The sequence below is a fragment of the Peromyscus californicus genome, unplaced genomic scaffold (genome assembly GCF_007827085.1).
Source record: "Peromyscus californicus insignis strain IS unplaced genomic scaffold, ASM782708v3 Scaffold_20__1_contigs__length_68692818, whole genome shotgun sequence".
Classification (NCBI taxonomy): Eukaryota; Metazoa; Chordata; class Mammalia; order Rodentia; family Cricetidae; genus Peromyscus; species Peromyscus californicus.
Genome location: NW_026294503.1, coordinates 66,348,927 through 66,372,889, shown reverse-complemented (window position 1 = coordinate 66,372,889; position 23,963 = coordinate 66,348,927). Strand labels below are relative to the sequence as shown.

Genomic DNA, 23,963 nt, shown 5'->3' with positions numbered 1-23,963 from the left:
ATGACATATGAGTCAGGAGAGAGGGATGTGAAATAAGGGACCGACATCTCAAATGGTTCGAGAGAACAGACTCTGAGAACAATTGTTAGATTCACTAGCTAAGACCAGGGGGAGCAGCAGGGGAGGGCAGGGATTTGGGGTGACCGCCAACTGCGTCTTAGGAAGGACAAGACACCCCAGTTTCCCCATCTATGAGAAGTGCAGGGATTCTGGACCTGCAGCCCAGCCAGCCGTGGGTTCAAGTACCGTCCCAGCATTCCCTAGCTGTGTGACCCGTGTGCCGATGACAGCAGGTAGAAACCAAGGGCAAAACAACAGTGTTGAAAGGTGAGCAGGTGGAGCTCAGCTCCCGTGATACTGCTCAAAAAGCGTCGGCAATGATTTGTCATCCATTTCCACACAGTTCTACAAATGAAATGTAACCATGTTTATGGTAGATCTGCCACATAGTATAGTACAGGCTCAACACTCAGTCAATGGGTTTGTTGTTGTTGTTGTTGTTTTTTAATATATATGTAAGTGATGAAGATGGGATGGGCACAGTCAGATGTTTGGGTCCAGAGTCTGGGAGCTGGGTGTGGAGGAGAGAGCTACAGATGGAGGTAAGTAGGGGTTAGGGAGGGGTGTCCAGAGTGTGTGACTGAGAACCTAGGCAGGTGGGGAGCTCTGAACCCAGGTTTGCCTCAGGCTGGACTCCCCAGGCCTGGTCCTGCCCAGGGTAGGGTGTTCCCCATGGTGATTAGCGGGCAGGAAGACAGGCTGTGGCCAGACATGCCATGGAGGTGAACACAACAGAGTGGTCTTTGATCTGCTCTGGCCAAGCCCAGTTCTTGAAAGGGATAAAACTCAAGGTGAGTCCAGGCGAGCCAGAACCTAAAGGCTCTTCACTCTTGCCTTTGCTTTGCTGCCCTTGGACACCAACTTCCACCATGACCCAGCGATCTTCTGTGACCATCAAGTCCGGGGGCACACGGAACTTCAGCGCCTCCTCGGCCAGTCTGCTCCCTGGCTGCCGGCCTGGTTTCAGCTCTGTCTCCGTGTCCCAGAGTGGAAAGAGTTTTGGAGGCAGCTTCGGGGGTGGTTTTGGGACAAGAAGCCTGCACAGTTTTGGGGGTAACAAGAGAATCTCCATCGGTGGGAGCTACCGCTCCAGCCGGGCCAGCTTTGGGGGTGCTGCCTGCGGTCTGGGTGTCAGCGGCCTAGGGTACAGAGTTGGGGGAGCCTATGGCGGGTATGGATTTGGAGGCGGGATGGCCCCTGGAGCCGGAGGCATCCATGAAGTCACCGTCAACCAGAGTCTCCTCACCCCCCTGCACCTGGAGATTGATCCGTCTCTCCAGCGGGTTCGAAAGGAGGAGAAGGAGCAGATCAAGACCCTCAACAACAAGTTCGCCTCCTTCATTGACAAGGTGAGGGGCAGGTGGGGTCCCCACTACTAAAGCAGCTGTCATCTGAAATCTTCACTGTCTGGGTTTTCCTGAGGTCACCTGGGGCTTCGGGGGACCCATGCATTTGGGGCCTCGGCAGTCTGCCGATGGGGTGGGAGCAGAAAAGAACCCATCTCCACCCAGCCTTAGAGCTCTCAGACCCACAATGAGGACATTACTATTCTGGTGGTCAGTGATCATGGGTCAGCTAGATAGCTTGGAGGGAAGGGTCCCTTTCTCCCTCCCAGTTAATTAACGCTAGCGTCCTCCCAAGGCAGAAGTTATTTCTCTGTTGATACATCTTGGTGATAGCATGTGTCCGGGAAGCTGAATGGGCAGTGAAAGGGTATGGAGGTGACCTGTGTGACTTCAGCCTGAGTCCTAACCGCTGTGTGACTGGGGATCCCAGAGGTCCCCAGTTCTGGGAGAGAGCCTCTTGGGACATGACACTATTGTGCACCATCTCACGCCTCAGCTGGGAAAGAGTGTGGCCACAGCTTGGACCACTCAGGCTCTATCTCTGGGATGAAAAAGAGCGCGGAGTCCAGAGACGACATCCAGCTCAGGCCCCAGTTCTGGACTCTACTGAGGGGAGAGTTTCCACTCCTCTCAGGCCCCAGTGGGGTGGAACAGATAGACTCTCGGGTCCCTTTATGGCTTTGTCATATTACGAACACCTCTTTGTGGGGAGCAGATCGTTGGGTGGAGAGACCCAACCAAAGACGCTGCTGGGACACCAGTTCTTAAGCTTTGTCACCTGTGTCCGGGGACACCTTGCCTGGGTCATGCCAACAGGGGTGTGACTTCCAGGAGCCTGACTGAGAAGGGGAGATCCTGGGCTCTTGCCTTTTCCTGGTTTGTCTGAGGGTGGGGGGATAGTGAGTGGGATTGGGAAGGACTGGGGTGCCAGGATGTGCTCTCTCCCACACGCGTGTTAAAGACCTCTGTGGGGACACTGCCATCTCTGAAGTCATAGAGGTGGTGTTCTTTCATTCTTGGAGAGTAAGTGGCATCCCAGTCCCTCCCAGTGGAAGGACTTCTGATTGAGAGAAAGTCCCTCGAAATTCCCAGAATCGGGATCAGGTGCAGCTAAGTCCAGAAACCCAAATGGCAGCTCAAGACTGCAGGGGACTCAACAAGCAGCCCACGGAGGTGTTTGCTCAAGGCCACATGGCTAGTGAGAGACACGGCTGGGATCATGCCCGGGTCCCCGTAGTGTGGTTCCAGAGTGACCCACACTAACATTTATAAAGTGCACAGGCAGCTGAGTCCAAGTTCCAGATCCTGAGAAACCTTCCCAGAAAGGAAAAAGACAGAATTTTCTGCCACAACCTCATACCCATGTAATAGGAATCGATTTGGGCTCAGTTAGCCATAGTGTTCTTTTCCTAAGTTACTGCATGTCAACATGGTTGGTATATTCAGATGGCTCCAGCCTCTTTGGACTTAGCATTTGCCTCCCAAGGGCACTGCACCAACACTGATGTGGCTCTCTGCATCCAGGTTCCTTGCAGCTCAGGGGGAAAAAGGGAAGCCGCCACCTGGGTTTTGAGGTCATGCGGGGTCCCTGCACTATTAGGGGGTCTTGCATCACAGACCACGTGAGAGGCTGAATCGAGGAAGCCCTCACAATCTCTTACCTTTGGCCGGGACAGGTGCGGTTCCTGGAGCAGCAGAACAAAGTCCTAGAGACCAAATGGAGCCTCCTGCAAGACCACAAAACAACCAGGACCAACCTAGAGCCCATGTTTGAAGCCTATATCACCAACCTGAGGCGCCAGCTGGAGTGTCTGGGAGGAGAGCGGGGCAGGCTGGAAACAGAGCTGAAGAGTATGCAGGATGTGGTGGAGGACTTCAAGAACAAGTGAGCGGGCACTCAGTCTATCGGACCCTGCCCTAGGGGTCTGTGGAAAGTCAGGCAAGAGAAGGAGCATGCGCTGTTCTCCAAAACTGCCCCATCTCAGAGGAATGGGATGGGACGCACACTTGGGGCACGAGATGAAATCAAACAGACGTGAAAGTCATTGGTTAGGATTCAAGGAAGGAAGGGCTGGAGTTAACGAGGTAATGATCCCATGAGTCCAAAGACTTGCCCATATGTAACAATTGTTCATCTCTGCAGATGGCAAATGCAGGCTCTGACATGGTCAATCACCTCCCCAAGGTTACACAAAGGGCAACTCAAGAGTTAAAAGTTGAAGCTGGAGACCCCACCCCTCCTCCTGTTTATTCAACTAAGTGTTCATTTATAGGGTTTGTGTTTTCTCTCCAAGCCCTGCCTTGGAGGTTGGAGGAATTGAGAGAAGAAAAAGGTTCTCCTGGGACCACATGTGGTTTCCCAACTCCCTGAATCCCAGCTGGCTTCTGCAGGGAGTGTGGGATATCCCGATGCTGAGGCAGCCTGGGGAGGGAGTGGACCACCGCAATGGAGGGAAGCTCCCTTCTCAAAGGATGCTAGGCAGGGAGAGCTGTAGCATGCCGTGGGTGCCAGGGGAAGTACAGCCAAATGGAAGAATGGGGACACTCGGACTGGGGGTGGGTGGTCTTATAGCCTGAAGACTCAAGATAGGGTTCACTGTGGCCGAGGCATCAAGGGACATGGCAACGGCACAGGGTGGCAGGAGCCAGGCTGGAAGCCAGGGGCTGCCAGTCAAGAAGGAGAAGAAGAAAGAGGAGGAGGGGCTGGAGGAGGGGCATAGCTCTTTAACGCTCCAGGCTGTGTGGAAAGTACATTACAGGAAGAGGGGTGATTCTACTCTGCCATTTTCAGTTCGAGTTTTCTTTCAGCAGAAGTAGGGGTATAGGATTTGGGGTTTGGAGCTACATAGGCTCCAGGGAGCCACACTACAACAGAATGTCTTCCAAGTGTGCCCACCTGCCATATCCTTGAGCGGAAGGATATGCGGGGTGTGCTGGAGGACTTGAAGAACTGGGCCAGATGGAGCCACGCCAACCTCACTCTCAAGCCCTCCTCCCAACACCCACCCTTCTCCCCGTTTCCGCAGGTACGAAGAGGAAATCCACAGGCGCACGGCGGCAGAGAATGAGTTCGTAGTACTCAAAAAAGTAAGCGGCCAAGGCACTTTCGCTGACTGCAGGTTCCTGGGGGAGGCAGAGCCTTTCACTGAAGCCCCTGGTCTTCTCGGGACATATTTGACTTTAAACACCAGACACTGAGGTCCAGGGATGTTCAGTCTGTTGTACAGAGGTGATTAGAGGCAGGTCAGGATCCAGGACTCCCGACTCCAAGCTGTGTGAGTCATGGCACCAGCCCCTCTCCTTGCACGGTGCAACATAGGGTAAGAGGGAACCGAAAGGGCCTGGTCCTCGGCTCAGAATCCAGAATCCAGAGCCAGTCTTTGGGCAGGGCAGTAGGAGGATCAGGCAATGGAAGTCTAAAGGTCTGTTTGCTTTGAGACTGGCAGAGAGGGAAGCAAAAAAACCACCAAGGATTAAACTGAATGAAAAAAATGGAGTAGCAGTTTGGAGAAGGGAAGGGAAGTAGATGGACAGAGGTGTGAGGATGGGAGTCCATACAGTCTTTGGGGAGAAGCTTAAAGAGCTCATAGGCAATGGGAGCCCTGTGACCCAGGATGGGGTGTCCTCACCATGGAAGGTGACACGAGACCCTTGCGTATAGCACTATCTGATGAGCAGCACAGGCCTTCCTGAAGGTCATACTATGTGGCCCTTCCCTTCTCTCCAGTTCCACTGAACAGCATGCAGCAACAACATGTCCTCCCTGGGGAGCTGCAGCTGTCCCACTAGCTCCAGGGATAATCTCCGGAGGCTGCTAGTTGACCCAGGGAGGGTAGGACCCAAAATGATCTCATGTTCTGTGCCCAGGATGTGGATGCTGCCTACATGAATAAAGTGGAGCTAGAGGCCAAGGTGGACGCCCTGATGGACGAGATCAACTTCCTGAGAGCTTTCTATGAGGCGGTGAGAGCCCCTGGTGCCCTGTGTGAAGGCTGGAGGCTAGGACACCCCCACCCTCACCCCTGGCCCACAAGCTGTTGTCTCTTTACCGGCCTCCTTCCTCTCTACTCCTCATCTATCTGTGGATTGTGATTCACGGGACAGATCCTGCTCTCTGAGGCGGGAAATGAGGTTCCCGGGGGGTAATGAGAAGTTTCCAAAGATGGAAAAACTCAACTGTGGCTAATTAGGATAATTAGAATAAACGTGTTCTGTTGAGCAGACAGAATATCTGTTTGTCACCAAATTCAGGGGATGCCTGCAGAACTGTCCGAGCCCTATGGCTTACTCCCACGTCCAGCTCGGTACTGCTCCTGTTCTTCCTGGGGCACGCCAAACTGTGCAATTAGACTAATCAGCAGGAGTCACCCAGCCTCCAGGTGCTTACTGTCCAGGTGTGACAATTGCCTCCCCTCCTGAAGACATGTTTTTGTGGAGCACCAGGGCACTCTTCTGTGGCTTACAGGGACAGCCACACAGACATAATCAAGACCCTTGGTTCTTGGACTTTTCTCTGGGGGGGCTCCTTCTGCTGTTTCTAGCTAATCTTCATGCCCCATCCCTAAGGAGCATAGCACAGGACTGTCGGGAACAGGACGGGACTCAGCGGTGCCTGGTCCCTTCTGACTCAGGCTTCTTGCCCAAGGTGAGGTATCTGTTAGGTGTGAAGGGCTGGGCTTCTTCGGAGAGTGAGACATCATGCTCTGACAGCCAACAGGCTCCCTTGACAACAGGAGTGGCTTCTGGAGAATTCTAGCTGGAGTTACCTGAGCTGTGCTGATGCTGAAAGCAATTGTAAGCTTGGCGGCCTCCCAAACATCCTTCTCAGCTCATCAGAACTGAGAGAGGAGCTGCACTTCACAGTGCAAGGCCCTCCAGGGCAGAACCTGCCCCAGGGGGTTGCCATCCCCAAAGCACATGTATGTACTCACATACACATCTGCACACATGTGCACACACACACATACGCACATACATACATGCCCTGGCTCATCTCTCCTCTTTGGGCTCAATCACAGGAGCTGGCTCAGCTTCAGGCTCAGATCTCTGAAACCTCTGTGGTCCTGTCCATGGACAACAACCGCAGCCTGGACCTAAACAGCATCATTGCCGAGGTCAAGGCCCAGTACGAGGACATTGCCAACCGCAGCCGGGCAGAGGCTGAATCCTGGTACCAGACCAAGGTGAGACGCCAAGATCCAACCAATTAAACAGATACCGGGATTGAAAACTTCATGAGCAAATAAGATACAAGCCTATCCTCTCCAGTGCCCCAGCCTGGTGGGGTCCAAAGTGTCTGAGTTTAACTGAGAGCTTACATGTGTTCTGAGCATGACCCAGGGTCGACACCATCAGGAACAAGGGGAATGTCAGACACAGGCAGAATTTCCAAGGCTGTATATCAGAGAAACGGGCATCAGTGGTCAGTTGCAGCCACCATGCCAATGCAGGGGGTGGGGGAGGATGTGTCAAGAGGAAAGTCTGGTGCCTTCTAGATGAAACTAAAGGATATAAAAAGCAGAGCTGGAGCTGATTGGGGTCAAGGCTTGGGGACAGACTTGATATGGATCACAGAATGACATTTCTGAAGTCTGAGCTGGGAATCAGGGAGACAGTACACTCTGGTATCATGACAAATATACATGAAGGAGGATCTCTATCAGAAAGTATCCCCATGCGTGCGTGCATGCGAGTGTGTGTGTGTGTGTGTGTGTGTGTGTGTGTGTGTGTGTGTGTGTGTGTGTGAGATGCTGATCTAGGAGGGTCAGATACATGGAGTGGAGGGAAAGAGAAGAGATGCCAGGAGCAAAATAAAAGGGGGGAGGGGAATAGCATGGCCACAGCTGTCTGGCTGTTGCTGAAGTGTATGGATAGGGAGAGCAAGAAATGGTGCCCACAGACTCAATGGGTGAGATAATCCGGGACCCTCTGGGGAGTGCACTGAAAGCCTGGCGGGGCTCTGGGAAGCAACAACCCACTCTCCTTGGGCCTGACTATCCCTCACCCGAAGCCTCTCCTTCCTCCCAGTATGAGGAGCTACAGCGGTCTGCCAGCCAGCATGGGGATGACCTCCGTACCACCAAGATGGAGATCTCTGAGCTGAACAGGGCCATGCAGAGGCTGCGTTCTGAGATTGATAACCTGAAGAAGCAGGTAGGACTGATATGTCAAAGGCCATCCCATCCAAACCCCTGCATCCGGGAAGACTTGGATCTGGGCTAATCTAGTTAGGGTTTCCATTGCTGTGATGAAACACCATGACCAAAGCACCTTAGGGAAGAGAGGGTTAATTTGGCTTATGCTTCCACATTGTAGCTCATCATGAAAGGAAGTCAGGACAGGGACTCAAACAGGGTGGGAACCTGGAGGCAGGAGCTGAGGCAGAGGCCATGGAGGGGTGCTGCTTGCTGGCTTGCTCCTCATGGCTTGCTCAGCCTGCTTTCTTATAGAACCCAGGACCACTACGCACAGTGGACTGGGCCCTCCCCCCATCAATCACTAATTTAAAAAAATGCATTATAGCCAGATCTTATGGAGGCATTCTCTCAATTGTGGTTCCCTCCTTTCAGATGACTCTAGCTTGTGTTAAGTTGACATAAAACTGTCCAGCACTTGGACTTAACTCAGTTGGCACAGATATGTAGCTAGAGTTTTTCTGGTCCTGCCTGGCCCACAGTCAGGACAAATTTCTCTAACCTGCCAGTCCCGCAGCAGCTCAGACCCAACCAAGAAAACACACAGAGACTTATATTGCCGTGGCAGGCTTCTTGCGAACTGTTCTTATATCTTATATTAACCCATTTCTATAAATCTATGCCTTGCCACGTGGCTCGTGGCTTACCGGCATCTTCACATGCTCTTGTCATGGCGGCGGCTGGCAGTGTCTCCCTTCCTCAGCCTTCCACTTCCCAGAATTCTCCTCTCCTTGTCCCGCCTACTTCCTGCCTGGCCACTGGCCAATCAGTGTTTTATTTACACAGAACGATATCCACAGCACAGATGGGAATCTCTGAGATAAGGAATGGAGATGTACTTGACTGGGGTGGACAGGCCCTCTCCACTGGAGCCGCAACATGGTCAAGCTTGTCTTGCTTTATGTACTTACCCACTACCCAGAGAAAGACCTCAGAAAGCCATTTTCATATCCAGAAAACTCTACGTCACCCTTGGGGACTGAGAACAAACAGTTCTCAGTGTTATCCTCAAACTCAGTGTTCTGCCTTCCATTGCAATATTAACATACTTCGGGGAAGTTACTCTAACCCTGCATGTGCTCTGTGCACAGCGTCACAAGCTCCCCCTTTCTCCTGTGGGCAGTGTGCCACACTCCAGGCTTCCATCGCTGATGCTGAGCAGCGTGGGGAGTTGGCTCTCAAAGATGCCAAGCACAAGCTGGCAGAGCTAGAGGAGGCCCTGCAGAAGGCCAAGCAGGACATGGCCCGGCAGCTGCGTGAGTACCAGGAGCTCATGAACGTCAAGCTGGCCCTGGACATCGAGATCGCCACCTACCGCAAGCTGCTGGAGGGCGAGGAGTGCAGGTGGGCTCCCACCATGGCCCAAACAGATGCTATCAGAACAGGATAGTATGGTACAGAGGTCACGTGGGCCACTTACCACCGTGCCCCTACACAGAAAGGCCAAGGTCAGATGCAGATGGCATTCGCTGTTCCTTCAGAGGTTCCCTCCTACAGCTGTTTCTGGGCCTGGTCCAGGGTCAAAGCTGTGAGGTGAAGGTGGCTGCAAACTCCTGGAAGGACCTAAGCAGGAACAGTGTGACTTGAGCCTTATACACATACAAGTGCCCTTGGTATCGACCTCAGGGGCAGTACATGCCCCAGATGTCCTTCACTTTAACCACTCCATTCTGCCTCATTGGCATAGGGTCTCACTTCCTGTTTCTATCCGTATCTTAACCTGATTCCCCTTAGGGTTCCCCTCCTGTATTTTTGTTAGCTTCTGGAGCTCATGAGATGGATGCCAAGCTTGTTAAACACAAGGCAGGCTCACAGCGTGTGCTCAGCCCTGATGGCCTCACATGCAGGGCACTGGGAGCTTTCTATGTCCTCATCAGTGATGTACCTTCTCTTCCCACCTGCCACAGGCTCACTGGAGAAGGTGTTGGCGCCGTGAACATCTGTGAGTAAATGTCTTGGGAAGATAGAAGAGTGGTGGGGAAAGGGAGGCAACAAGGGAGGCCCCAGCAACACTGAGATTTGAAAATGAACAACTGAGGAAATATGTCATTAACCCTTCTCCTCCTCTTTTTTTTTTTTTTTTTTTTTTTTTTTTTTTTGGTTTCTTTCCCCATTGGAGTTAAGAATGCTGAGCATTCCCTGTTCCTGGGGAAGGAGTCCAGGGACTTTTTCTCATTCTGGGAAAGTATCCTCAAATGCTGCAGGGGACCCTTTACACCTTGGTTGTCATGTGGTCACATGTCCAGCCTAGCCCCAGAGGATCCTGCATAGGACAGGATTATTCATGCATCCAGGGTCCCCTGCCCTTGGTTACTCTGGCAGAACTATGGAGCAGCTTAAAGACCTCTACATAGATTTGAAGCAAATTGGCTGGGCAAGTAAAACAGACATCTCAACTTTGCCTGGACATCCAGGAGGAGACCGGAAGGGGTGATCTCTTGGTTTCTCAGGTGGCGATGTGGCAACACTGAGTCCTGGTCATGGAGATGAGAGCCCCTGGGCCTCGGCTAGGTCAGAGAACATCAGGGAAAGCCAGAGCCTGTGGCCACTAGAGAAAAGTTCAGAAGCCTCGTAGGAAGAGCAGACTCCCAGAGGGATGGCTGGCCACAGCTTCAAGTATTTGGCAGGCTGGGAACACTGTTCCCTCACAGGACTGAGTTCTCTGCTGCCGAAGTATTGGGGCAGACACTAATAGTTCTAGTGACGTGAAGCTGAGGAGATTCCAGTACTTGGCAGGGAGACTCATCTAGGTGACCTTCGAATCTGTCCTGATATGGGAGGCCAAAACCCCCTTCCCAAATTTGAGGCCTTGTGTCCCATCCAGGGTGAGAGCCCCAATAGAGGAAGGCACAGTGCAGCCTAGGGGCTAAGACCTGGTCTCAGGCAGGGGTGACCTTGTGCATGCTGCCTGGTGCTTTGCACCTCCCTCTGTTCATCTCTACCCTAGAGGTCACTGCCATGATGACATCCCTTTGAGGGATCAGTACCATCCTAGCTATGGGAGCTTTGAAAGTCACAGAGCCCCCTGTGGGGCTCCCCCTGCTGCCTCCTGCTGCCTCTGCAGACAGCTGTCTGTCCTGGGGGAGAGAGCTGCCAGGAGGTGAGTGTGGGAGGGATGACTGACCACTGACAGTGTATCCTGTACCTTCTCTCTTCAGCTGTGGTCTCTTCCTCGGGGGGCTCAGGCTACACTGGAGGTGGCGGCCTCTGCATGAGTGGCGGCAGTTACAGCAGCGGCGGCTACAGTGGCAGTGGCCTCTGCTACGGTGGCGGCGGCGGCGGCGGAGGGAGTGGCGGTTTTAGCTCCACCAGCGGTCGCAGTGTGAGTGGCAGCAGCTCAAGCATGCGAATTGTCTCCAAGACATCGTCCAGCAAGAGGAGTTACAGGAGCTAAAGCGCTACCGGCCTTGGCGCCGTCCCCGGGGCCCCCAGATCCCCAGCACTAAGGCCTGATGCTTTGCCCATGCTCACCATCCCCAGCAAGAGACACTGACACCAAGTGGCCTATGAGTTTTAAGGTTACCTTGTCCATCCTCTGCTTCCAGGCAGGCCTCCACAGAGATGCCCCACCCATTCTCATCTCCAAGTCCTCTCTTTCCCACACTGACTCAACCGCTCTAGGCTAGGCCTTTGCCCCTAAGCAGGAGGGGTTGCGGGAACTCCTCCTCAGCCTGCTTGTGCTCTACAATCACAAGAGATTTTTCTTACTCAGTTCTCCATGGGACTTTAAACTTAACTTCGGTGGCCCAGAGTCACCTTTCTCTGTGTGCTTCCCAGGCTCTGAGGTGACTCTGAGCTGTGAGGATCATCCAACCCTCGTCCTGGCTCTCTAAGTACTCAGGGCAGAGCCAGACAGGGAGCTGGAGGAGAAAGACAGATCTCTGCTGCTTTCTCTTGCTCCGGGGCGCAGGGGCACAGGTAGCAGAGGGCAAGTGGGAGGGAATAGGTAAAGGAGCTGCTTCACGGAGGGTTTTGGAAGCTGGTCTTCACAGTGGTTTCATCTGAAGAGTTGTGAGCCCTCAACTATCTGCTATGAATTCAAAACCAAAATATTTCCCAAAGGCAATTAGGCTGTCCGCTGCTGTGCATAAAGGAAGTTAACAGCTTTGAAGTAGCAGCCAGACCTCCCGAGCTGCCCGCTCCTCTTCTGCATGCCTATTTCCTAGAATTGCTTCAATAAAATGTCACTGAGCACCTGAGGCCTTCATTGAGTGTGTTGTGTCTTACACCGAGCAGCAACCTTGGAGTGGTGAACTCTGGGAACAGGGGATTCCACACACCAAACTATGAATGACCCTACCCTCTGCTGGGAGCCTTGGGGTTCCAGGAGCTGAGCATGGTTACTGAGACCATCATCTGTCCTGGACACAGTGGGAGGGCTGTGGCTTTGGGGCATCTACATGGCTCCAGCAAGCCCCATCCTCATGGCTCAGCCCACTACCCATCCCCAGAGCAGTCTGCCCTCTTAGTACCACCATCCCTCACACTATGTCCAGCAGAATGAAAATATGACTCTCCACTCCACGTCTGAACACCCCAGCCCACTCTACCACCTGCCTCCCAACTGTCCCATGACCTCTAATTACACCCTTCACTCTTAGTCCCTAAGCTAAGAAGACAGACGAAATGACCCAATTAGATAAGAATTCCCAAGGCCCAAAACAGTTTCACATTCCAGTCTGCTGATCTACAGATGGTAACACAAGAAACAAAGCCTGCTGGATCAGGGCTCTGAACCCAGGCTTCTTCCTCTGGAGCCACAGAGCACAGGGAGGACAGAGAGAATGGGGTCCAATCCCAGTCTTGTCACCCCCACCCCCCACTGCTCTGTTCCTTACTTGGTGAGATCCTAGATGTAAAAGGCCCTGGTTTGTAGTAAAGCCCCAACAATCAACATTGCCATATTGTGGACTTGTGACCTAGACACAGTCTCAGTAAGAAAGCCATTTGGCCCATTAGGAGCTGCTGTGTGGAGGGGATAGAAAGAGGAGCGAAGAGGTTGAGGAGGCTTTGAGCATCTCCAAAGAACTCCATCTGCAGGCCAGGTAGCGGTGGCGGCACATACCTTTAATCCCAACATTTGGGAGGCAGAGCCAGGTGGGTCTCTGTGAGTTTGAGCCCAGCCTGGTCTATAAAGCAAGATCCAGGACAGGCACCAAAACACCTCAGAGAATCCCTGTCTTGAGAAAAAAAAAAAAATAAGAAATCCAACTGTAGCCCCATGCTGGAAAAAAAGTGTGGATCCATCTGGAACATTCTCAAGGACACCCCTGTCCCCACAGATATCCCCAGACCGGGGCAAGCTGCATTACCACAGAGGCGGTGGGGGGGAGGGGGTGCTAGTGTCAGGGCCGAGTCCACAGTGCCATGCTTGGCAGGGGGCACAGAGTGTAGGGTATCCTTCCCTCCCCTGGCCTCAGGTCTCTCCTCCTGAGTCCCCTGCGGCCTGTGTGGATGAAGTGTGGGGCTAATATCTGTGCCTGGAGGACCCTGTAACACAGCTGTGCAGGAGCAAAGGGACTTCCAATCCTCGGCATGGACAAGGTGTGGCCAGCCACGGGAAGCTTCCTCCTCCATGGGCATATCTAGGGGTGTCTGGGAGCCCACAGAGTAGTGGAGGATCTAGAGGAAGGCACTGATACAGCCCTCTGGCAAACAAAGTCTTCAGAGCATCCTACATCTCAGAGCATCCATCTTCAGAGCCTGCCTCCCTCTCAGGGAAGTCCCCTTCTATAAACAATTCCAAGTTCTGCTCTTCTTTCCCGGGAGGCTGAGCCACTGGATATGACATCCATAAGTGCCTGGTTGGCCCCCTCGTCAACTCCATAAACAAGGAAGAAGGACAGATAGGATTTTTATGGGACTTCCCCACCCCCAGCATTGACCACTGGCTCCTTCTTGCTCTTTGCTACCCTAATTATCTACCATGTACCTAGCAGCTGCCAATATCCCAAGCTCATAAACCTGATTTAGGAGTGATTAGGGGTTTGAACCAGTCCAGTCCCCCCAACCCCCACCAGATAAAAGGTGAAAAGCTGAGCCACGGTTTGGTCAGTCCTGCCCCTCTGTTCTCCTCTCCAGGGAACCATCTCTGCCTCTCAAGCCATGTCATGCAGAAATTTCCAGCTGAGCTCCAGATGTGGCAGCCGGAGTTTCAGCTCATGCTCCGCCATCACGCCCCGGATGGTCACACACTATGAAGTGAGCAAGGGACCCTGTCGTCCTGGAGGTGCCGGGGCCCTCCGTGCCCTGGGCTGCCTTGGCTCTCGCAGCCTGTGCAATGTGGGCCTCGGGAGGCCCCGTGTGGCCTCCAGGTGTGGCATGCCAGGCTTCGGGTACCGAGCAGGAGCCGCCTGCGGACCACCCACCTGCATCACCCCTGTCACCATCAACGAGAGCCTTCTGGTCCCCCTGGAGCTGGAGATCGACCCAACAGTGCAGAGGGTGAAGAGGGACGAGAAGGAGCAGATCAAGTGTCTCAACAACAGATTTGCATCCTTCATCAACAAGGTAGGGGCAGCCAGGGTGCTGCGGGGTAGCAGGGGTGGTGCAGGGCAGCCAGGGTGCTGCTGGGCAGTGCTGTGGAGTAGCAGGGGTGGTGTGGGGCAGTGCTGCGGGGTAGCAGGGGTAGTGCGGGCCAGTGCTGTGGAGTAGCAGGGGTGGTGCGGGGCAGTGCTGCCTAGCGTGTCCTGCATCTGCTCTGTCTGGGGGACAGGGAAAGGCTGTTTGTCCGTAGGTCTTCCCGCACTCCATGACTGCTTATCATTGAAAATGCCTGCTTCCCAGTCAGACCAGCTTCAAATTTGCAGCCCTCCTCCCGCCTCCGTCTCCCAAGTACTTAAGGTTACGGGTGCACATGACCTCCTCCGACCCAAGCTCCCCACCCCGCCCCTGTCGTCACTTAAAAATAGGCTCTTTCTCAGCTATCACCTGACAGATTGTCAAGGTTGTCCGAGAGCGGACTGTCAGAGGGACTTCCAAAGTAATATGAAAGGGACAATGAAAGACTCAGCAGCAAATGGCCTTCCGCGTGAGGAATGAAGCTGCCTCCGGTGCACCTAGGCTGTGCCAAGATGAGGCCTGAAGGCAGAGATCAACACCGGGAACCCCAGCTTTCCCATCTATTTAGGGCTGTGGTGAAGGCCAAAGCGGAGAAGGGCTCGGCACAAGGCGGCTGTTTCCAAAGTCCTGCCCTTGGCAGCCCCAAAACCAAAGCTTCGAAAAGCTACAAGGCAGTGTGACATGCTAAGAAGCACTGAGCTGGCCTGTCATTCCCCAGGCCACCTGGGTTTGTCCTCACACCCTAGGGAGTCAGGATCCATGCCAAGGGCTCAGCTGCTGTTTCTGGAGACCCCAAAGATTAGGGCAGACATGCCTGAGTCAGAAGCCCTAGGTCCTGGCAGGGCCCACTCCTCTTACCCCAAATCCCTATGTAAGCCGCTCACAGCTCAGCCTCAGGGACTTGGCTGTCTGTTTCGGGGACGGACAGATGATACAGTGGGAGACTCAAAGGAACTGATCTGTACTAAAGGGCCTCTGATGCCAGGCATGGTGAGACATGCCTGTAACCACACTCGGGAGGTAAAGGCAAGAGGATCAGAGTTCAAGGCCAACCTCAGCTTCATAGTGAGTACAAGGCCAGCCTGAACCACATGAGACCCTGTTTCAATCCCCACCCCCAACCCCAAGAAAACAGAGGCCGGTGGTGGATCAAAGGGTAAAGTCAATTGCTGCCAACACTGACAACCTGAGCTAGATCCCCAGCGGCCACAGGTTGGAAGGAGAGGAACTGACTCCCACAAGTTGTCCTCTGACTTCCATGTGTGTGCCATGACATGTACATGCTCTCTTGTATACACACACACACACACACACACACACACACACACACACACACACACACACACACTTGTAAATGAGTGAAAGGAGCTGGTCCACTAGCCCTGTTTTACTCTTAAAGCCTGTTGGGTTCTGGTTATAAGCACCTCACAGAGGGAAGCCCCAGCTGTGAGCCTCTGTACAGCTGCTAGGCCGCCTGCGGATGTGGCTATTGATCCACAGTAGAGCGGCAGTCCTCCTGCAGCTGTCTTAAGAGGCCTGATATGGGAAAACCCGTAAGAGAACTGCAGACCACACTCGGTGTGCCGGTGACTGGCCGGTGACTGGTCGGTGACCAGATCGACTAATTTGGCTGCTTCCAATCTTAATGACAACCCTCGCAAATGGAAGAGATGGCCCACAAGCTGCCGATGTTTCTGGGACTCAGGCTTCCTTCCGACCCAGCCACATAAAATGGAGCAGCAGAGACAGAAAGAGTCAGCAGTGCTAGGTCACAACCCTTGACCTCTGCTGAGGGACCTTGAACTCAGGCATTCGTGTGTGGGTGTGCTTATGGCGAGGAGAGGTTCACAAGCGGAGGAGGCATGGTTCAGGTCACGGGGCTAGCCATCGGCCAGCCAGAGAGCTGCATGTGGGCCGCCCAAGCCTTTGGGACGGCACCCTTTCCACACCAACACAGACCACCGAGGGGAAGGTGAGGGTCCTCTAAGGCCCCTAAGGTAAAGGAGACACAGAGCCACATCCCTTTAGGTGTCTGTCTCTGCAGAGACTTGGTGATCACAAAGCATGGTCTCCTGGTCTTTTCTGCATGGTGACACCCATTCTTGGGGCAGGTACGCTTCCTGGAGCAGAAGAACAAGCTGCTAGAGACAAAATGGAACTTCATGCAGCAGCAGAGGAGTTGCCAGAGCAACATGGAACCGCTCTTCGAGGGCTACATCTGTGCCCTGCGACGACAGCTGGACTGTGTGTCTGGGGACCACGGGAGACTGGAGGTTGAGCTCTGCAGCCTCCAGGATGCACTGGAGGGTTACAAGAAAAAGTAAGTGGCCTTTGCCTTCACCCTACGAAGGGACTAGCGCCAGCTGCAGAAACAAGTTAGACCTCAGTTTCCCCATCTACAAAACAGGGAACTCAGTGGCAAAACAATTAAGTAGCACAGAGCATCCATATTATTATCCACGGGGGAAGCCTGGAAATCTGTGCCTGTGCTCCATCTCCCTTCCCTCCACCTGGCTTGAATGGGGTGGGGGGGGGGGGAACCTGCCACTTACGGAGCCTCAAGCCTCTGATCCAGCTACATTCCTATTTGGCATTCCATTCACCAATCCCTCTGCAGACTGAGAACTAGCCATCCCCGGGGCTCTTTCCTCCGGGACTTTATGACTTCTCTTCCCTCCTTTTGATGAGCCCCCTCTCAGGATATTCCCTACTCCCACCCAGACACCACAGCTCAGGCATTCTCTCCCTGGACTTCTGGCTTCCCTATCCTCCCCTAGAGGGACTGTGGGTTTTTGTGGTCTGTCCCGTCCCACCCACTCTCCACAGGACAGGCTCTGAGCCTGCCTCTCAGTGTGGAGTAGATGGCTGATGTCAACGAACAGGCTGGCAGGCAGGGAGATGCCCAGCCTGCAGGAGGTCCAGAGAGCTTCTCACCTGGAAGGTTTTGGGTGGGTCTGCTCAGAGCCTTGTGGGAACACATGGGGCTCGGGATAGGAGAAAGTGTTTCCATTGAGGAGAAATGGTACGAAAAGACTGGACAAGGGATGTGTCAATGGAGAGGAGCCACGACTGTTAGGTGTCAACGATGGGCCTTCTTGGTGACAGGAACTGTGCTAGAAAGTGATGCCCAGCCTCCACCCCGCAGCACCGGAAACCTTTACACTTACTTGTGAGTAGGTACAGCAGAACAGAGAAGGGCCAGAGGCCAAGGCATAGGAGGTGTTTGGAGGAGGCACTGTTGGAGCATGGCCTTGACAGATAACTTTTCTTCTAGTAGACTCCTTCTAAAAGAGACCCAAAGCCTGGTGGAGTGGGACATAGCTTGTAATGCCAGCACTCGGGAGGCTGAGGCAGGAGGGTCATGAGTTCTAGGCCAACCTGAGTTATGTAGTGAGTTCAAGGGTTGCAGAGTAAGACTGTCTCAAAATATAAATAAATAAATAAATAAATAAATAAATAAATAAATAAATAAATAAATAAATAAATAAACAAAACCTTTTTAATTAATTAGAGTAGAAGCCAGAGTGACTTCAAAAACTGAAGGGAGGGAGAAGCAGGTGGGAGCGGACAGAAGCCAGGCATAGAGAAGCAATGCCTCCCTTGAGAAGTTCATAGCCAGGCAAGCTTAGATTGGTTTGCAGCTCAAAATGAGATTTGGGGGTTTTAAATAGGACGTCCTTCCAGCACACCAACCACAATGGCAAACTCTTACACAACGCTTGTCCTAGCCAGCGTTTTTCATGAGACACCACAGGTGTCACTGACGCACAAGAGCCCTTTGAGGCAGGCCTGGGTTGCCGCTGTTCTACTGGGGATACCCCTGTGAGTAACGAGGCCCACAGAAGCCATCACCGCCCAGTTTGGTTATGTCTAGTGTGAGACAGAGTGGGGATTCGAACTCGGGCAGTAGCTCCAGAGCTCCGTGTCAAGGCTAGACAGAGCTCTGCTGGGCCAAAGAGAGATGGGCATCAGGAGCACAGGGACGTTTTCATGGATTGGCGCTGTTCATCAAACAGTCGTTCTAGCCCCTGAACCCTGACTCCATTCCCACTGCCTTGGGCACCGTGTGTGGGCTGAGGAGCCCCCAGGGAGTGGGAGGGTGCGCCGAGGCTGTTTCCGTGCTCCGGTAAGTAGGTAATTACTACCTCTACCACTGGGCTTCAGGTGGGGGCCAGACTTACCCTGCAGGCAAGGAAGAGGCATAGGGTCAGCTGGGAATCTCCCTGGAACAACAGCCACCTCAGAACAGCTTGGGGAAGATGACGTGCCAGTGGCGTGGCCTTTCTCCCATTCCCAAAGGAAATGGTTAGATGAGGGGGCTTCCTCCACAGCGAAAGAATGAAGTAGCTTTGAGGATCCCAGGGGATGAGCCGCCACAGAAGCAGGCTGCTGGTCATGGGAAGGGTAGGCTGACAGGTAACTACGAGAGGTTCTGGTAACAGTGTCTGTCCCCAGGGGGAGGGAGCATAAGGGTCTAGAGAGAAGGCTGCGGCGTGGGCCCACAGACACAGCCAGAGCCCCTACCCCCTAAGAGGCTTCTCCCAAACTCTACGCCTTAACCAAAGCAGTGTTCCCCCTGCTACAGGTATGAAGAGGAACTGTCCCTGCGCCCCTGCGCTGAGAATGAGTTTGTCACCTTGAAGAAGGTGAGGTGGTGCCCAGTGAAGCAAAGCTCCTGGATGCCAGCCCGAGACCGCTGGCATCCATGTCCCAAGGCCTCTACCACAGATGAGTTCCTCTCCTTGATCTCTTTCTTGTGTTGGCCCTGTTGACCCCGGGAAAGAAGAAAGCCTGACACCCCATTCAGCTCCACCCTGCACACAAATGGGGATTAGCCTGGTCTCCGTACATCCTTCCCCACTTCACATGGGTCAGAGCTGGGGAATGGCAGTGAATCCACCTGCCCAAGCAACTCTCTGCCCTCGTGGCTAATGCCGAGTCAGAAACAAAGCAAACACTGATCCAAATCCAGGCAGAGAAACAACTGCCCAGTTCCTCAGCTGGAGACTAAATGGCTCCAGACACCTCTGCACAGGAGCACGGGGGAGCCTCTAGACTTATCCTGCCATACACTTCCCAAGCCCACTTCCCAAACAAGGTCCTCTCTCTTGATCTCTTGTGTTGGCCCTGGTAACCCTAGGAAAGAAAATCTGACACCCCATTCAGCCCTACGCTACATAGAAACAGGGATTGGCCTGGTCTCCACACATCCTCCCTGGGGGTCAGGCCCAGGCCTGACCTCCTACCTTGGCCCCATCTTACCCTTTCCCTCCACCAGGGCTCGGAGAAGAGCCCTGGGCCCACAGCTGCCCTGCCAGCAGCTTGCCTAGAGGGTTCCTGGCTGATTTGTGGTATGGCTCTGCACGCACTGATCCGGGTCATGGTTCTGTCACTGTGTTACAGGATGTGGACACAGCCTTCCTGGTGAAGGCGGACCTGGAAACCAACTTAGAGGCTCTAGAACATGAGATTGAGTTCCTGAAAGCCCTGTTTGAAGAGGTACTCTCGGTCTCTTAGTCTTCTGGGTGACCAGTTCCGGAGGGACAGGGTGGGCAGGAGTACCAAGGCAAGCACTAAAAGGATGTCCCATGCACTCGGGGACCAAGACCCCCAAAGTCATTTTATCTAGATTGGTGGTTGTCAGCTCTCCCCTAGAGAGATTCTGGGTCACCATGGGGACAAGGGACAAGGACAAGAAGCAGACTGGGTACTGTGGGCCAGCAGGAGCAGGAACAAGTCTCAGTAGGCCCGAGCAGGCCCCTCTCGTGGCTGGACCCTCAGTGCTCACTCCGGACTGGCCTCCTCAGGAGATCAGCCTGCTGCAGTCCCAGATCTCCGAGACCTCAGTCATCGTGAAGATGGACAACAGCCGAGAGCTGGACGTGGACGGCATCATAGCCGAGATCAAGGCCCAGTACGACGACATCGCCAGCCGCAGCAAAGCGGAAGCAGAGGCCTGGTACCAGTGCCGGGTGAGGCTGGGGTGCAGAGGGGCAGGGCTGAGGCCGGGGAGAGACATCAGAGCAGAGGAAGGGGCAAAAACAGGCAACGGGGAGAAGCAGAAGAGAGCTCCGTGCCCTAAGAATAGCTAGCGACTTAACAAGTCCGGGCCACTCCACAGCACCGAGGAATCCCATAAACCCGAGCTCTGTTGTTTCTGCCAGGTCAGGTCTCTGCAGAACAGAGGGACCCCACAGACAGGCCAGCCCTGTCACCAGGGTGCCAGGTCCCCAGCTCTGTGTGTACACAGACTCACTAGAGCGGCCCTCTAAGCAGCATGCAATCAGTATAATTGATGTTGATGGCAAAGAGGGTTCCGAGCTTCACAGTGTAGGCGGAGGCCGCTGGCCTGGGTGTTACTGATGGTGGAGCAGAGATGGTGATTAAAGGTGTCCCAGACTTGGTAATTAGGGGCGAGGAGAGCTCTTGGGCAGCTGGATTTGACGACCCTGCCGTCTCCTCCTCCGTGGCTTGTCTGTAATGCGGTGTGTGTGTTCACCCACCGTCTCCCACGTTCAGCCGCTGCTCACTGAGCATCCCTCGTGTGCTGAGCACAGAGCACGGAGCTGCAGAGGCAGCGGGGACTGGGAGAGCCATCGGGCCTGCCTTCCTGTTGTTATCCTTCTTAGAGGCAGAGCCAAGGGCAGGCAGGATGCACGGCAGAGCACCAGGGTGTGTATCAGGTGGTGACACACTACAGAGCCATGAGTGGGTGCCAGGGAGGCTGGCACACAGGGTCCCGTGGAGTGCAGCTTTAAATATAGTGGGGGGAGGAGGGGATGACACCAGGCTGTCCCTGTCTGGAGGAGTCTAGGGTCCTGTTGGGAAAGACATGGGTCTAGTCACACCCAGCTCCATGGAAACACTCAGCACTTTCCAAGAACAAGCAGCAAGCTTCTGCCGCTGACGAGAGGGGCAGGAAATGGCATCTGGAAAAGCAGGAGCATGGACATTTGATGTGATGCCCACAAGCAGGGGAAGGGTGGCTAACTTAAAAAAAAATTTTTTTTCACTTTGAATCTGATTTCTGGTTTTTGTTTGTTTGTTTGTTGTTAGCCAAAGCAAGACACCATGTTTTGTTTTTGACTGCTCAACCCCAGGCTGAACATTCAATCTCTCTAAAGTCCAGAGGGACACAGGAAATGGAAATAGCCCTCAGGACAGCTCAGGCTCTGGGGCAGAGAAAGGGGGGCCGGATGCAAAAAGAAAGGATCTGGCAACTGAGGGGACAGAGACTCAGGGCTTGGGTGACAAAGGAATAAGGAGTGGCCCCCAACACTGGAGAGAGCCGGAAAAGGCATGGAGAGCAGGATGAGTGTGGGATGAGTGTGGCCATGGAGCAGGTAAGCTGGAAGCCCTGGAGAAGAAGCTGGGGACAGTGAGGAAAGGGGCCAAGAGATACCCCAGTGAAGGCCTGTGTCTCACCTCTCTGTCCCAACAGTATGAGGAGCTGAGGCTGACGGCCGGGAACCACTGTGACAACCTACGCAACCGTAAGAACGAGATCCTGGAGATGAACAAGCTGATCCAGCGGCTGCAGCAGGACATTGAAACAGTCAAAGGCCAGGTAAACCCCCCGAGAGGCTGGGAGAACACTCCACAGAGCCACTTTCCTGCTGGGCCATGCAGGGCAGGACAAACCTTGTTGGCGAGCAGGGCTGAAGAGAGGCAAGCCCAGGCCGCCTTGGTTCGCAGAAAGCGAGCCCTCCTCTACAAACTGCCTACCAAAGAGCCTGGGCAGACCCTCAGAGTCAGGTGGCCTGCTGTCAGAGAAGCATCGTGACAGTAGACTTCAAACCCAGGCGCTAACCCTGGGATCCTAACCTTCAACAGGCCTAAGTTGCTCATAAAACTAGACCTACTCAGTTCTCCCAGGCTAGTGAAGAACAGTCAAGCACTAAAATCTATCAGCCACAACCCCATCCCCAGCTGCAGTTACTGAACACATCCAAGCAAAAGATCTCAGCTCTCCCCAAGGGGAGAGCCTTTTCCCAGGGTGAGCTGGGTGTACAATCCTAGGGCCTGCAGGAACAGCCATGCGTTCCTCGCCGGTGTCGACCCAGTGACACCTTCCCGTGCCCTCTCCCCAGCGCTGCAAACTGGAGGGAGCCATTGCCCAGGCAGAGCAGCAGGGTGAGGCTGCCCTCAGTGATGCCAAGTGCAAGCTGGCAGGGCTGGAGGAGGCCCTGCAGAAAGCCAAGCAGGACATGGCCTGCCTGCTCAAGGAGTACCAGGAGGTGATGAACTCCAAGCTGGGGCTGGACATCGAGATCGCCACCTACAGGCGCCTGCTGGAGGGCGAGGAGCACAGGTGAGTTGAGTGGAGGGTGGGCATCAGGGTGGCTGTTATCCTGCCTCCCCAGGGCGGCAGCGGTAGCTGCTCCATCCCACAGTCTCAGGAAAGGAAGCATGATCCACCATCGCACTTCCTTAACACAGCCAGGGCTGAAAGGAGAGTTCTCTTCGAGGCAGATGCCTGACTTCTTTTCCCTTCTTTCTCTAGGTTGTGTGAAGGCATCGGGCCTGTGAATATCTGTAAGTAGCTGACTCATACATCCTGGACTCTGGGTCTTGGTATTTGATTAAGCAAGGTAGAAGCCCATCACATTCCACCCAGCCTTCCGGAGCCCCTTGCACCCACACGGGAAGAGCTTGCCCGCCATGTATCCTGGGCAGGTGGAGAAAAATTCAGCGGGGCTGTCTAGGGGCCCCACCCAGGTCACCACCTAAACAAGAGAATGCTTTGCTGAAGGGTTGGCAGGCCCTGGCAGGAGAGAGGTGCAAGGAGAGTCTGGGAGGGAAATCAAGTGTCAGGCCTGGCTTCAACAAGGCTCCAGGGAAAGAGGGGGTGAATGCATGGGAAGCTTCCGAGCACTGGATGTGATTAGACAGGGGAGACAGGAAAGTCATCTGTTGAAACGGCTGTCCTTGCAGGTGGGTAGCAGTGCTGGGAGTTCAGAGGTCCTACTGGCATGTTCCAGCATGGGCCCCTGAGCATGTCTTCCTGTCCCCGCAGCGGTCAGCAGCTCCAAAGGCGCCGTTCTCTACGAGCCGTGTGTGGTGGGCACACCCATGCTGAGGACCGAATACTGCACAGGGACCACCGGTGTCCTCAGGAACAGCGGGGGCTGCAGTGTGGTGGGCACCGGTGAACTCTACATCCCCTGTGAGCCCCAAGGGCTCCTGGCTTGTGGAAGTGGGCGGAGCTCCAGCGTGAAGATGGGGGTGGTTAGCAACTCTTGCAGTCGTTAGTGTTAGCACTGCCTCAGAGTCTGGGAGCCCTGGATATCACATCTCTACAGGGCTGAAGACTAGAATGTCCCCAAATTCTCCCTTCCCACACCAACTTCACATTGCCCTAGGATGCTCCTGGGAGTTGAGTCACTCTTGCTCGAAGTCTAATCTTCAAAACCACCCTTCACATCTCTGGATGCAGACCCCAGGCTGGACCCAGAGTGGGTGGGATGCAGAGAGAGGCTGCCTTGCTCCCGCCACCTGGAGTCACAACAGTCAACTCGAGTAGTCAAGAGAAAGCAGCGGTCTGACCCCTTCTCTCCCAGGCGAGACGGCCAGTTGGGCACATTACAGTTCTACCTTGTAGAAGGCCCCATGCACTTCCTCGCAGAGACAGCCCTACCCTGCCCACCCCCTGCCCAAGCCTCCTATCTCCCTTCCCTCGGGCTCTCAGAGACCTAAGAAAATCGAACTGACCGCACCCATCTGAAGCATGCACTACTCTAAAAATTTAAAAAAGGAGATTTCCCCAAATCCCATTTTGAATTCCAAAACCAAGGTCCAGAAT

The 23,963-nt window shown here is 54.1% G+C and overlaps 2 protein-coding genes across 2 annotated transcripts; both read left to right on the top strand.

Moving 5' to 3' along the window:
• Positions 1-482: 482 nt before the first annotated feature.
• Positions 483-11,770, top strand: LOC128117132 (keratin, type II cytoskeletal cochleal-like). The gene is made up of 9 exons (XM_052749026.1): positions 483-1,409; positions 3,083-3,291; positions 4,433-4,493; positions 5,274-5,369; positions 6,425-6,589; positions 7,434-7,559; positions 8,724-8,944; positions 9,508-9,542; positions 10,759-11,770. Exons 1-9 carry the CDS (start codon positions 777-779, stop codon positions 10,992-10,994), a joined length of 1,782 nt encoding a protein of 593 aa, XP_052604986.1. The 5' UTR covers positions 483-776; the 3' UTR covers positions 10,995-11,770.
• A 1,935-nt stretch (positions 11,771-13,705) lies between these two features.
• On the top strand, positions 13,706-23,413 carry Krt82 (keratin 82). Its single transcript, XM_052747531.1, has 9 exons — positions 13,706-14,110; positions 16,273-16,481; positions 18,747-18,807; positions 19,565-19,660; positions 19,969-20,133; positions 21,603-21,728; positions 22,252-22,472; positions 22,665-22,696; positions 23,178-23,413. The coding sequence occupies exons 1-9, from the start codon at positions 13,706-13,708 to the stop codon at positions 23,411-23,413; spliced, it is 1,551 nt and encodes a 516-aa protein (XP_052603491.1).
• Positions 23,414-23,963: the final 550 nt, after the last annotated feature.